Source organism: Delphinus delphis, chromosome 5, assembly GCF_949987515.2.
Source record: "Delphinus delphis chromosome 5, mDelDel1.2, whole genome shotgun sequence".
Taxonomy (NCBI): domain Eukaryota; kingdom Metazoa; phylum Chordata; class Mammalia; order Artiodactyla; family Delphinidae; genus Delphinus; species Delphinus delphis.
The window spans coordinates 2,185,174-2,200,529 of NC_082687.1; the positions used below are offsets into that span (position 1 = coordinate 2,185,174).

The 15,356-nt window shown below is 40.7% G+C and overlaps 1 protein-coding gene across 2 annotated transcripts in view; it reads left to right on the forward strand.

Moving 5' to 3' along the window:
* GLRB (glycine receptor beta) overlaps positions 1-15,356 on the forward strand; it is a 69,391-nt gene that overhangs the window by 17,170 nt on the left and 36,865 nt on the right. For both annotated transcript variants that reach the window (XM_060011579.1, XM_060011580.1), the window contains exons 3-4: positions 12,428-12,534; positions 14,406-14,473. In XM_060011579.1, coding sequence (XP_059867562.1) covers positions 12,428-12,534; positions 14,406-14,473 — 175 coding nt within the window. The remainder of the gene's footprint in view (positions 1-12,427; positions 12,535-14,405; positions 14,474-15,356) is intronic.

Below are 15,356 nucleotides of genomic sequence, written 5' to 3' on the forward strand. Positions count from 1 at the left end.
CAGATATGGCCGGATGACTGTACTACAGTCAGTTCTCCCATCTTTGTTATGCATTTTCATGTCTTAACAGTGTCTCTTGATGAACTGAAGTGCTTATTTTTTTCTTTTGAAGTATAGTTGATTTACAGTGTTGCGTTACTTTCAGGGGTACACCAGAGTGATTCAGTTATACATGTACGTGTATCCACTGTTAGATTCTTTTCCCATGTAGGTCATTACAGAGTACTGAGTAGAGCTCCCTGTGCTACACAGTAGGCCCTTGTTGGCTATCTGTTTTGTATATAGGAGTGTATATCTGTTAATTCCAAACTCCTAATTTAAAGTGCTTCTTTTTAATGAAGTCAGATTTATTAATTTTTATTAATGCTTTTGTGTTTTATTTAAGAAATCTTTCTCGGACGCAGGTCACGAAGTAGTCTGTTTTGGTTATTTTCCTAGAGGCTGTCACTGTTTCGTGTTTCACATTTAGCTCTGTAGCCCACTTCAGCTCATCGCTTGTGTATGATGGGATAGGCACATCCAGTGAGGGCAGCTCATTTATGCAAAAGGCTCTCCTTACTTTGCTAACTGGCAAGTGTACATTCACTGTAGGTCGGTTATCGCTTCTCTTTTCTGTCCCACTGGTCCGGGACTGCTCACCTCGTGCAGTGACACACCCCCCATCAAGGGAGTGGAAAGCCTCACATCCCCTGCTTGGTTCTCCTTCCGTGTCACCTTGGCCGTCCTGGGCTCGTAGCCTTTCCCTGTGAAGTTTAGAATCAGCATATCCATCTTCACACAGGTAGATACAAAAGCTTGGGGTGGTCCCTAACATGGTATGGACTCGATTTTGTTTCTAATTTTTAGTCGAACGTGAAATAAAAAGGTAAACAGAGAAACGTACGTGGGAAAATAGGCAAAGCAAATGAACTGGGAGTGGAGATATTTATCGTCAAGTTGTGATAACCACCTTTTCCTAAATGTGGCTGGATCATGGGTATTTGAAACCACATCAGATGCAAACCTTAGCACTGACTGAACAGTGCACGTTCAGGACTGGCACCTGGGGGCTTTCGGATTCCTGTCCGGTGGCAATCACTCCATGAGTCCAGGGTTGAGCTCCAGGAGGGCAGGTGCTTTCGCATGTTGTTTTTTGAGCACGTTTCCAAGGCTGAGGAAGACGCCTGGCTGCAGTTGGCTAACTCAATATGTGTTGAATGCTACCCATGCAGAATACGAAGAATGGTAGTTCTATTTAAGTGTGGGTTCTGTGAGGGAGAGATAGATTCAACTCTTGAAACATTTACACTCACAGAACATTTCCCCCCAAAGGTGTTAACAAATATAGACAATGATAGGCCATAATTGATATTAGTCATGATTAGTGAATCATTTGGCAACAGTATTGGATACTGTATCATAATACCTTTAAAACGTAAGTTTCAAAATCAGTCACATTGATGTATTTTTGGTTACATTTAAGGTTCGGAATTGTTTTCAAATGCAATTCAGGATATGTCATTTTGTATCTTCTGGGTGCTCTGTGATAGCTTAGTTCTTGGCAGGTAAACAAGAGGATTGTTCTGGATTGTTAGAGTGAAACTTTCAAGGAGGACAGGACATCTGTCTGACTGTTTCCCACCAGGCATATGATCCTGCCTGTATTCCCCACCTTTTCCCTTTCAGAGAAGGCACTCCCCACCTCCATCCAGGACTCATTATGTCTCCCATGTCTTAGATTTCATTGACTCTGGGTTTTGTCTTGGGGGGGAGGGAATCTGAAATGGGAATTAATATTTCCAAGTTTTTCCACTCAACTGCATCTTTCATCTCCTTAGATTTTACAACACAGACTAATGTAAAGAAAAATTCCCACATGTTTCTGAAACCCACACTTCCTTCTAGTCAGTTTTTCTCCTTTTCTGGAGTCAGTATAGTCCAAGTCTTCTTTTGGGGGTGGTAACAAAGAGTAGATTTATTTTATTAATTTTTGAAGCCCAAGTATTTAGGAACTATACCCAGTGATATTTTGTCTTGCTAGTGTTCACTTTTTTATCTCTTCATGGGCCAGATTTTCCTTAGAAGAAAGCCAGGACGTTAAACTTGGTTTTCGAATATTAGCTAGGGAAATAGTTCAAATAATCAGCCATTTGGTTTAAAAAACAAAAAACAAAAGCAAACTAGTAATTTGACTGATTTTTTTTCTGTCTTAAATTGAGTAATAACTCAGTCACAATATTTTGTTATGTATAAATACCGTGTGGATTTTCTTTTGGGGCGAGTTGTCACTGGATATTTTTTTTTTTTTTAATTTAAAATATTTTTATTGTGGCAAGAACACTTAACATGAGATCTACTCCTTTTCACAGATTTTGTGTCCAATACAGTGTGGTTGACATTGGGTACAACGTTGTACAGTAGATTTCCAGAACTTACTCATCTTACTTAAGTGAAATTTTATACCTGTTGATGACCAACTCCAGTTCCCTCCTCACTCCCACCAACCCCCATTTTTTCCTTTGTCTCTATGAGTGTGACTGTTTTAGACTCCTCATATAAGTGGAATCCTGAAGTATTTGTGCTTCTGAAACTGGCTTATCTCCCTTAGCATCCTGTCCTCCAGGCCCATCTGTGTTGTTGCATGTGGCAGGGTTTCCTTTTTTAGGGCTGAGTAATATTCCATTGTGTGTATGCATGGACTGCTTTTAAAACTCCATTCATCTGTCAATAGGCATTAGGTTGTTTCCACACAGTGTCTATTGTGCAGAGTGTGGCAGGGACCCTGAGCTGCAGATGCGGGGACAAGCTGGGGTAGAGTTTTATTTTTTATTGTTTTAATAAATTTATTTATTTTTATGTATTTATTTTTGGCTGCATTGGGTCTTTGTTGCTGCTTGTGGGCTTTCTCTAGTTGCGGCGAGTGGGGGCTACTCTTCATTGCGGTGCGCGGGATTCTCATTGAGGTGGCTTCTCTTGTTGTGGAGCATGGGCTCTAGGTGCACGGGCTTCAGTAGTTGTGGCATGTGGGCTCAGTAGTTGTGGCTTGTGGGCTCTAGAGTGCAGGTTCAGCAGTTGTGGCGCACGGGCTTAGTTGCTCCGCGGCATGTGGGATCTTCCCGGACCAGAGCTCGAACCCGTGTCCCCTGCATTGGCAGGCAGTTTCTCAACCACTGCGCCACCAGGGAAGTCCTCCCGGAGCTGGGGTTTAGAGCTCAACACTGTGCACTAAGGTGGTGGGAGGGGCCGTGGCCAGTTCTCCTGGTTCCAGCCCCGGCTTGGATCTCTGTGGTCCCCACGGGATTGGTATCCACCGGCCCCATCAGTGTCTGGAGGCAGGCAAGCTAGAAGCCCATCCCTGGGGTGGCACCCCAATGAGCTGGGATGCTGGTTCCACTCCTTCCCTGTTCTCTCTGGTCTGTGTTGTGGTGGGCGGTGCCTGGGGGGTGGGGATTGTGGGGATACAGTGTCTCCCCTTTTCCTACAGGGGCCATTGAGGCTGGTTGGGTGGAGAAGCCTGTCTGTTAGTTTCTGGATTTCTCACAGAGGGGATGGATCCGTGCCTTGCTGTTGAGATGGTGTATCCATGGCGGGAGGAGAGTCCAGGATTTCCTGTTCCATCTCCTGAAGTCCCTCCAATCAAATTCTTCATTCCATCTCCCGCCCTACATCTTACCATCCCATCCAGTGTGGCTTCTGTCTCTCCCTCAGCTGGAAAGCAGCTCTCCCTTTTGCTCAATCCTGTGAAGAGTCTTTAGTCCTCAACTTATTAACCTCTCAGCAGCTTTGGTCCTGTGAACCAACCCTTCCATCAAATATTTTTTTTCCCGGAGTTCTGTTGACGCCACACTTGTGGGTTTTCTCTGTTGATGGAAAAAAATGCACAACCAGAAGTTGAGAATTATGCTTTATTTGGCGGACAAAACTGAGGACTTAAGCCCAGGATGCAGCCTCTCAGAATAGCTCGGAGGGACTGTTCCAAAGAGGTAAGGGGAGAGCCAGAACACGGAGCAGTTTTTGCAACAAAGACCAAGTAATCGGAACATCAAAAGTTTACCACTAATTAACGAAAGCCAGACATCTCAACGTAATGAATTTAGCAATTTTCTATGTATGGGAAGATGCAAGAGTCCGGGCTCGCTGAAACTCTTCCTTGGACGTGCACCTCGGCTGCCGGGGACCAGCGTTCTCATCCTGAGTCCCCTCAGGGGGCACCGCCGGGGGTGGCTGCCATGTGCTGGCTTCATGGCTGCAGCATCCTTTGTTTACTGATTTGGCGGCAACATTCTTTGCCCACACCTCCTTCTTCTTGGGCAGCTTATCCTTTGCCTTAATTGTCGGCTTATCTTCCTACATCTGCTCATTACATGTTGGGGCTCCTGGTGTTTCAATTCCATGTCCTTTTTGTCACTGTAAACTTTTTTTTTTTTTCTAACTAGTGATTTGTCTAATCATTAAAATCATCCAAGGAGGGCTTCCCTGATGGCGCAGTGGTTGAGAGTCCGCCTGCCGATGCAGGGGACACGGGTTCGTGCCCCGGTCCGGGAGGATCCCACGTGCCGCGGAGCGGGCTCGCTGAGCCTGTGCGTCCGGAGCCTGTGCTCTGCAATGGGAGAAGCCACAACAGTGAGAGGCCCGCGTACCGCAAAAAAAAAAAAAAAAAAAAAATCATCCAAGGAGCTTTTAAATCCTGATGCCTGGGTCTCATCCCGCACTAACTCAATCTGGAGGTGGGACGTGCGACTTCGCATCTGTAGTCTGCAGAGCTCCTCCAGGGGGCTCAGTGCACAGTCGAAGCTGAGAATCGCTGGACACGTTCATCAGAACCTGCAGCTTTCAATACCACCTTCATGTGAGAATCACCCGTATGTGTGTTGGACCCTTGAATACCTCACTAGCCCATGCACTGTGCATGCCGTGTTGTGAACGCCAAGAGCTTTCTTAAACGAAACCTTAAACGACTGAAGTAGAAGGGAAATGCAGCAGACTGTAGTGGCGTGGCTGGTGAAGCTTTGGTTGTTCTTTAAGGGATCTTATTGTTTCATGTCCTAAGTTGAGTTTTCTCAGGGACAGACTCTGAGATGGAGATTGACCTGCAGAATGAGATTGTTTTGGGAACAAGACCTCTTGGGGCTGAGAAAGGCAGATTCAAACACAGGAACGAGGCAGTTGCAACTGAGGCTCCAGTTGATGCCCCAGGAGCTCGAGGCTGGGATGGCCTTTAGGGCGGCCTCGGTGAGTAGAGAGGGACTTGGGGCTTGGTGTCCTCACAGAGAGTCTTCAGACACGGTTCACCTTCAGCTGAAGGCTGTTTCTGAAGAGACCGAGCTCAGAGCCTTAAGCAGCCACATTTCTGGCAGCCTCCGTTGTGCTGGGAGATCTGGGGGGAAGCAGCACCCCAGGGTCCATCACAGGGGGATCTGGATTGGCACCTGCACGGATCTTAGAGTTCACCTCATTTAGACCTTCATTTAAAGGTGAGTACACGGAGGCTCAGCGAGGGGAAGTGATTTGCCAGAGTCACGTGGCAATCTCGCAGTCTGTCTGGCACTAGTACAGTGTCCACTCTTAAGGTAAGAGCGTCTTCAGTGATACCCGTACTTAACTTTATTATGTGACTGTGGAGCTTATCTTATTACCACGTCTCTTAGGCCAGAAGGGAAGTATTTTACACTTATGCCATGTGCGGAAAACTGACAGAAGATAAGTCCTGTTCCAGTTGTAATTTGTCTCAGAGTCAGAGGTATTATTGCAACACTATGGATTCTGATTTGCTGGGCTGGATGGAATACCATTTCTGTGTAGTATGGAAAATAATTGCACAGTAAACATTTTGTTTGGGTTGAGGTTTAAGTTTAATTCCTTGTACCACGAGGCTTGTATCAAAAGGACCGCAGTCTTTGATGAGTTTCGGAAATCACTAGTGTCCAATATATAGCATCTCTAAATAGGTGTTTCTGCTTCATGAAAAATATTTTTTTCTATGAGCCATGGGTAATGTAATTGCATAATTGAAGACAGACAAGTTTGTCAAATGTTTCCATGGGATTTAACAGTTCCTTAAGCCCAACTGGAGTGACAAAATGGTTGTTGAGGAACACTGTTTGTAATTATAATTCTTGGACAATTATAACACAACAGACTTTGCTGCACATACACACATACACTCATAAACACATTCTTTTCCAATAATATAAAACTAATTAAAGTCAACTAGTCAGTCAAAGGTATCACTCCCTGTATTCATAAACCTTCCGTTCACAATTTGGGAAAACCGAATGGAAAATAAATACTGAAGCTGTTAAGAGAGGTGATAATAAATGATACTATAGTAAGGCGAATACAAAACAAATAAAAGTACAATAACCCCACAATTATCTGGATTCTTAAATAACTACTGACCTGATTTATTACCTGACTCTAGGAAGTGTTTGTCTGTCTTTGTATGTCTATCTGATTGTCTAATTAAAAATTCTTCCATGTAGATAAAAATGGGAACTAACCTCTTAGTAAGGGGATAGGTACAGACTTGTACCAGTGGTTTTCATAAGCCCCAGACTTCACGTATGATCAAAATGTCAGTTTTACCTGACTGTATAGAGAGTTTACCTCCAGTTACAGCTGTGGATTTTGGAACAAGAAAGTGTGAGTGCCTCTCTGAATCTTTTAGCTTCCTTCTTGTTCTTTCTCTTAACTTTAATTTTTCAGAGAATTTTTAGGTTCACAGCACAATAGAGAGTATGGTACAGAGATTTCCCGTGTACCCTCTGCCCCTACAATGGCCCAGTCTCCCTCATTATCAACATCCCCACCAGATGGTACATTTGTTACTGTTGATGAATCTACGTCGTGATCACTCAAGGTCCATAGTTTCCACGAGGATTCACTCTTGGCGGTGAGCGTTCTGTGGATTTGGGCAAATGACAGTGACATGTGTCCATCATTATTGGGTCATACTGCGTATTTTCACTGCCCTAAAAATCCTCTGTGCTCTGCCCACTCATCTCTCCTCCAAACTTCCAACCCCTGGGCAACTGCTGGTCTTTGTACTGTCTCTAGTTTTGCCTTTTCCAGAATGTTATATAGTTGGAACTATACAGCCTTTTCAGATTGGCTTCTTAGAAATATGCATGTCAGTTTCCTCCTTTTATTTTCATGCCTTGACAGTTCATTTCTTTTTAGTGCTGAATAACGTTCCACTGTCTGGATGTTCCCCAGTTTATTTATCCATTCACCCGCTGAAGGACGTGTTGGTAGCTTCCAGTTTCGGCAGTTATGAGTAAAGCTGCTGTAAGCCTCGTGTACAGGTTTTTGTGTGGACGTAAGTTTTCATTACCTTTGGGTATAGACCAAGGAGTGCTATTACTGGATCGTATAGTACGAGTATGTTTCATTTTATAAACACCCACCAAAATGTCTTCCAAAGTGGCTGCACCATTTTGCTTTCTCACCAGCAACGAATACGAGCGTCTACTGGCTCTACCTCCTTGTCAGCATTTGATGTTGTCAGTGTTCCGGAGTTTGGCCACTGCGATCGGTGTGTAGTGGTACCTCATTGTTGTTTTCATTTGCATTTCCTTGGTGGTACATGATGTGCAGCATCTTTTCATACGTTATTTGCCACCTTGCTCATCTTTGGTGAGGTGTTTTATTATTATTATTTGTCCCCCCTCTTCTTTTGTGTTCCTCAAATGAACTTTTTAAAACAATTAGAACAGGGACTTCCCTGGTGGTGCAGTGGTTAAGAATCCACCTGCCAGTGCAGGGGACACGGGTTTGATTCCTGGTCCGGAAAGATCCCACATGCCACGGAGCAGCTAATCCCGTGTGCCATAACTACTGAGCCTGCGCTCTAGAGCCCGTGAGCCACAACTAGTGAGCCCACACACCTAGAGCCCGTGCTCCACAACAAGAGAAGCCTCCACAATGAGAAGCCCGTGCACCACACAGAAGAGTAGCCCCAGCTCGCCACAACTAGAGAGAGCCCGCACGCAGCAACGAAGACCCAACGCGGCAAAAAATAAATAAATTTTAAAAAATCAGAACAGTTTTATATTTATAGAAAAATTGTCAAAATAATATGGAGTTCCCAATATCCTGCATCTAGTTTCCCCTATTATTAACGTCTTACATTAGTTTAGCACATTTCTTACAACTCAAGACTCAGCCATAAAAAGAAACAAAATTGAGTTGTTTGTAGTGAGGTGGATGGACCTAGAGTCTGTCATACAGAGTGAAGTAAGTCAGAAAGAGAAAAACAAATACCGTATGCTAACACATATGTATGGAATCTAAAAAACAACAACAAAAAAAAATGGTTCTGAAGAACCTAGGGGCAGGACAGGAATAAAGATGCAGACGTAGAGAATGGACTTGAGGACACGGGGAGGGGGAAGGGTAAGCTGGGACGAAGTGAGAGAGTGGCGTGGACATATATACACTACCAAACGTAAAATAGATAGCTAGTGGGAAGCAGCCGCATAGCACGGGGAGATCAGCTCAGTGCTTTGTGACCACCTAGAGGGGTGGGATAGGGAGGGTGGGAGGGAGGGAGATGCAAGAGGGAGGGGATATGGGGATATATATGTGTACGTATAGGTGATTCACTTTGTTATAAAGCAGAAACTAACACACCATTGTAAAGCAGTTATACTCCAATAAAGATGTTAAAAAAAAGAACCAAGAGTGGTATATTGTTATTGACTATAGTCTATATTTCGATTGCTTAGTGTTTAGCTAATGTCCTTTTTCTGCTCTAGGACCCCAGTCAGGATACAAATGACATCCAGTCCTCACACCTCCTTAGGCTCCTTTTGGCTGTGACAGTTTCTCAGACTTTGTTTTTTGTGGCCATGGAAGCTTTGAGGAATCGTGGTCAGGTAGCTTGTAGAATGTCCCTCCGCTGGGATTTGTCTGATGTTTCTGTCAGGACTAGATTGAAGTTATGTGTTCTGGGAAGGAAGAACACTCGTTTAGAAATGACAGTCCCATCACATCATATTAAACGTACACAGAGTCAACATGACTTATCACCTGGTTAGAGGTTAAGGTTAATCACCTGGGTGAGGTCGCATTTGTCAGGTTTCTCCCCCGGAGAACTTCCTGTTTTTCCCCCTTTCCATCCCATGCTCTTTGGAAAGGTGTCACTGTGCACAGCTCACACCAAGCTGGGGGTGTGATGATCCAGCAATTTGAGAGCAGAGGATCTATGCCAGTTATTTGGAATTCTGCACGGGAGATTCGTCTGTGCTCTACCATTTAGTTATTTACTCAATCAATCAGCCATTTTATTTACATCTTTATGGACTCATGCGTTCTTATTTTATACTTTGGACTCATGCGTTCTTATTTTATACTTTGGATTATAAGCCAGTACAATTTTATTTTATTGCTCAAGTCATCCTAGATTTGGCCATAGGGAGCTCTTTCAGTTGGCTCCTGTGTCTTTTTGACAAAGTCCCATCAGCTTTAAAAAAAAAAAAAATCTTCCCTTATCTCACTTTAGGTGAGGATAACAGCATTTGTTTCCACGAAGGAGGGTTTCTTAACCTGTGGGGCACATCCGGGAACCCTCAGCATTGCAAATTTGTGGCCATTTTCTAAGGGAAGCACATAGCTTTCATTATATTCCCAGCGGTATCTGTAGTGCTAAAAAAAGAGGTAAAGAATCACTGCCCTAGAGTAAAGAGGAGAAATAATACAACGTACACATTTCGCACGCCTTGCTCTTTCCTCCCTCCGCGGTGCTTGCTTTAGTTCACAGCCAGCAGGCAGCTCCCTCCTTGAGGTGACTTGGCTAGTGCCCTGCCACACTCAGGTCTGCGAAGACCTGTGACCATGGTTGCTGCACTTATAACTGGAGAAACAAAACGGTCCTTTGACTCAGATTCCTGGTTTAAGGGAGGATGTGAAGCCAATATGCTCGCGCACACCGGCTTTGAAATGCAGCAGTGCTGTGTGGTCGCTAAAGGGTCATGGAAAATAAGTACACTCTGCAGTTAATGGAAAACTGAGCTTCCCTCTTTGGAAAGACATTTCTGGATGTTTCCTTTAGTGCTGGAAAACATTACATCATCCAGCTATACAGCCTGGTCCATTCCTTAGCATATTAGTCATGACATCAGTTCAAGTTTAGGTGAGTGAACAAAAGAGGCAGGCTGTAAAAAGGCTTTTGATATAAAAGACATTATTTTCTCTAGTCATTTGATGACTTTGCCTCAGTAGACTCAGTTATTGTCTTAAATTAATATCATATTTCCATGAAATCAGTCCTGTTGTGTAATAATATCATAATCCTTGATAGATTTACTGAAAGAAAACACAGTGGCCTCATCAGATGGATAAAACATTGGACTGAGATTCAGAATGTGAAATCTCTAATGATGAAATAGACATTGAGCATGGAACCTAATTAAAATCATTTAACTCTTCTTATTCCTGGTTATTTTGTATAAATACTAGCCACTTTCCAAATTATAAGGTTATGTATAGTAAAGTGCAAACACAGGAAAATGTGCTGTATGCAAATTGTTTCAGCTCTCTTGAAGAAAGTGATGTAGCTATCTAGGCTTTTAAAATATATTTTAATGTGTGGAGATGACTTTAATGTTATTTTAGGATTGACCAAGCTGAAAAAGAATGATTTCTATTTTTTTATTTAGTAGGAAAAAAATCCCTGAATTCGTCCATGTGAATATAAATTACATGAGATTTCACTTCAATTTTAAAATGTCTTTGAATTTCTAATATAAAGAAAGGTGAAGTGTTGATTAAAGACTCATATCAGGTTACCTGCAGCAGAGACATGAATGTATGTATTGACACAATGGTCCAAAAAGAAAAGAAATTGTTAATTGTCTTTATGTTGTCGGGTTCATTCTATTCCTTAGAAGAAATGTACTTGTGAAGGATTTTATATCGAGACATAATAATAGCCGTCCTTAATTGATCCAATTCAAGTGTAGTTTGTAATCCATCAGTTCCGTTTTCCTCCCTTGAATGAGAAAACTTGTAGATGGGTTTGGACACTAATTTGCATCTTAATATCTAATTTTTCCACATAACCTCATTCTCTTGAGAATGAAATGGAAAATGAATGAATGGGAAAATCTCATTACTGGTCCCCAAATCCTGGAGAATGAAATGGAAAAATCTCATTACTGGTCCCCAAATCCTGCAGCTAGGATATGGGAGCTGATAAGGTCTTGAGAAACATATCTACTTAATCTCCTGCACCTTTGGGGGGTTTAACGAATTGGTTTTCATTTTTTTTCTCCAATGTTTTGGATTCTTTCTGAGAGCTACTTGAAAAGGTTGTCGGTATCAACTCACAGTAGTTTTAGATTTTTTCATACGCTTCTTAATGTCTGTCATATTTCACCTGTAGTGGTTGTATCTTATCAGCACATTGTACGATAATTAACACAGAAAAGAATTGTCTGGTAGGTCAGAGCTGGGATTTTAGAACAAAGCCAAGCACATGACATTTTTTGCTTCCTATAATGTCACTTATGAAATTGACACTTTTACCGTATCGGTACAGGATAGACAATGCTGGATGCTCCAAGTGTAGTTTTAACCTTCCCTGTGATTTTCATGGATATTATTTTTGGACTGGGAAAGTGATTATATGATAAGACTTTACAGGTGGTAAATGAATCCAAACCAACAGTAAAGAACAACAGTTTCCACTGGCTTCCAAGGAAGCGTTTACGTGCTCCCAAGCAACTACCAGTTTAGTCAAGATTCATTGTTCAAAGTTGATTAAAGTAGAAGAAATGGCAGTTTTTCTCTTTTCGATAGTGGACAGCAAGTATGTGCATGTAAAAGAAAAGGCAGCTGTGTCTCGGAGCTCCGTATTTTCCCCTTTTAATTGGTCTGATATTTGAGGAACTGCTTTTACCAATCCCCGGTGTATTTTACTCCACAGAGAGCATTCCTTGTGTGTTTCTTGGACAATATCATTTATGGGTCAGCACGATTTTTTTGTGAATTCTTGGACCCTCTGGCCGTATCATCCTGTAGTATTCACATACTCCTTTGCTTAGGTGTAAGGTTAATACTATATATATTATTCAAAAACTATTTTTTGCTCTTGTTTCCTTGTCTGCCATTCTTTTGCGCTTGTCTAGATTTTGATTGCATGTTGCTTCAGGACAAGTGAGAGGTCTGCTTAATTTTATTTAAAGAAAGTAACATGAAGTATTTAGGGCAGTGTTTCATGCATTTGGTAAAATTAAACGCTAAAATACTTTTTGTGTTTGTTTTTATTCTTTATGACAAATACTTTTTGGGATTCTGATAAGTCTACTACTTTTCACCTCTATTTGGAAAAGCCGTGCTGCAAATTTATCTCAAAAAGCGAACTCTTTTCTCCAATGAACATCACGCATTCCTGTTGCTTGCTATTCTAAATACTTACCAGGGCTTTGTTTTGCTTTTTCTCCTATAGGCAGCAGTCAGCCGAGGACCTTGCCCGAGTACCGGCCAACTCCACTAGCAATATCTTGAATAGGCTATTGGTCAGTTATGATCCCAGGATAAGACCAAATTTCAAAGGTTGGTCTCCCTCCACCCCAATATCTCCATTCTTTGCAGTTTAAAAACTGATTTTATCTGTATAAGATCATTTATTTGTTTTATTCAAAAGAGTATATTCTAAATGGACATCTGTCATGTAATGTGCTTAAGTCAGAGCAATTTAATGCAAAGATGTTTAAAGATAAGCAAAGCATTCGTTCTAATAGGCTTATGTAGTTCCCAGTTAAAAATAAAAAAGATATGTTGTGAATTAATAGGCTAACCGATCTGATGGGTTTTCTAAGTACTTTGTATTCTTAACCTTAATAATTTAAAATTTACGCTCTGACTTTCATTCAGACACCAAAGTTCTACTTTGTAGGAGAATGGCCATATACTCATTTGAGGATAGAGAATGCTCTGATAGACATTTAAATTCTTTTTTAAAAATCTTTATTAGGTTTTTACATTGATTAAAAAAATTCCCTCTACTCTTTAGCTGAAAAAAAATGGCCATATGGTTTTTAAAAGCGTGTTAACTTTGTGAATAAAATGACTATGTATTCTTCAACAAAGCATTATCTCCTATCATTCCTTTCAAGAACCAAAACTGTACTTGAGCTAAAAGTTGTGGGAAGATGGTACACCTTGCCTCCCTCCCTCCCTCCCTCCCTCCCTCCTTCCCTCCCTTCCTTCCTTTCTTTCTTTCTTTCTTTCTTCCTCTCTCTCTTCCTTCTTGCTTCCTCTTGATGAGTTAGGAAAAGTTATATGAACATATCTCTGGAAAACTGTCATCTTTGTTGCTGGTTAAGGACAGGTATTAATGTAGATCGGATTAACATTATAAGGCTTGATTATTTTTCCTTTACGGAAAAAAGAAAGAAAGAAAGAAAGAAGGAAGGAAGTAAGGAAGGAAGGACGGAAAGAAAGAAAGAAGAAAGAAAGAAAGAAAGAAAGAAAGAAAGAAAGAAAGAAAGAAAGAAAGAAAGAAAAGAAAGAAGAAAGAAAGAAAGAAAGAAAGAAGAAAGAAAGAAAGAAAAGAAAGAAAGAAAAGAAAGAAAGAAAGAAAAGCTTGCAGCTGCTTCTAGTCAAGTGAAGTTATACGACTCTGTTATAAAAACAGGGTTTTTGTTCGTTACCAGAACCTGCGGTTACTTTCAGCAGCACTGTGCTCTGAGTTGTCACATGTCTACCCTGTATTGATTCAACACCTGTTTTTCATCAGTCAGAGGTTATGTGGCTAAAAGGCTAAATTCACATTTTCCCTTTGTTAGCCCAAGCAGCAGTTCACAATGAGTAAAAAAAAAAAAAAAAAGAAACAGAAAGAAATTGGCAACATTGTACTTTAGTTCTCACTCCATGAACTTTAAAATTATTTTCCAGCAGGTCAGGCAAGAATCTTAATAATGATTCTGTTATATGTCTGATTAACTTTGCATTTTCATGAATTAAAAATCAAAATATAGCAATTGTAATTGAATTCTGCATTACCATTTAAGGTAACAATTTAAAATGATTATAAAATGCAAAAAAAAAACCCCATATTTTAAAAATGATGTTTTTTAAAGAATAATTTACAATCTCTTAAAGTAAACGCATCAGCCCAATTAAAAAAAAAATTTAAGGTAAATGTATTTTCCCAGAATTTCTACAATTTAAGAGAGAAATATTTCTGAATAAATAACGCTATAAAGTACAAGGTAACTCATTTTTTATTTGTGTGTTGATCCCTATTTAGAAAAATAAGTCAATAGCAACTGTGAACATGGTATCCTGAAACCATAGATTTATAATTTTACATCCGTACGGATTGGAAAAAATAGAAAAATCAAATGCATAAACCATAAAAAATGAAGATTCTGACCAAGTTTTTTACAGCTACTAAATATATCCTTAATTTTTATTGACAGGCATTCCTGTTGATGTAGTTGTCAACATTTTTATCAACAGTTTTGGATCTATTCAAGAGACAACAATGGTAAGATTACAACCAATTTAATATTTTTAATTGAGAAGATTTTAACTGGAGGATAGTGGAAGAAATTATAACTGAAGAATAAGGAGTAACTCTCAGGGAAAAAAATGCAAGCTGTCTCCTAGTATAAAATATTCAAATTTCAGCATTTTGTTGAATCAGTGATTTCAATGGCTTTGTGATTTTGCCATTCAAATTTAGTCTTTATATTGCATTGAAACTTACAGACTTGGGAGAATTAATGTACTCACTCTGAACGACTAATTGGAGACCACCTGGGAAAAGGATTTATGCAATTAATATTCTGGAGTGACATTTTTTTCCTAATATGCTTATGTGTAGAAGCATTCAAAAATATTTAAGTGTTCATGGTTTTTTTTTTTTTTCCTTCCAATTTCCTGAGAAGAATCTTTGTTTTTTCTCTTGTGCTAATTTTGTGATGTGTGGAGCAGAGAATAGTAAAAAGCAAATTTGATTTTCCTGAACTAGAGCAGCGGAGCTCCCTGAAAAGATTATGCGACACAAAGAAAGGGCAAGGAGACGGCCAGGAAGAGAAAGGAGGGACAGAAAAGAGCGAAAGGAACAGAGAAGGGAGGCTTGAGGTGGGGCTGCCATCCAGGGTGAGTTGGGCGTTAGGGGCAAAGATGTCTGTGGAGGGTGATTAGTAGATGCCCTGAGCCATGTGTGATGCAATTACCCCTCAGCTTTTAGAAGACATTCGGTACAGTCCACTTGCTTATTAATGTTTTAACATATTAGATTTGTACCCTTTTTGAAAAACCACATGCAGAAATGATACTTTAGGTGGGAGAAAGAAAGCTTAATGTTTTTTTTTTTTGGTATCTTTTTTCTTGAGACACTTATATTTTTCTTAAGGAATAATGTA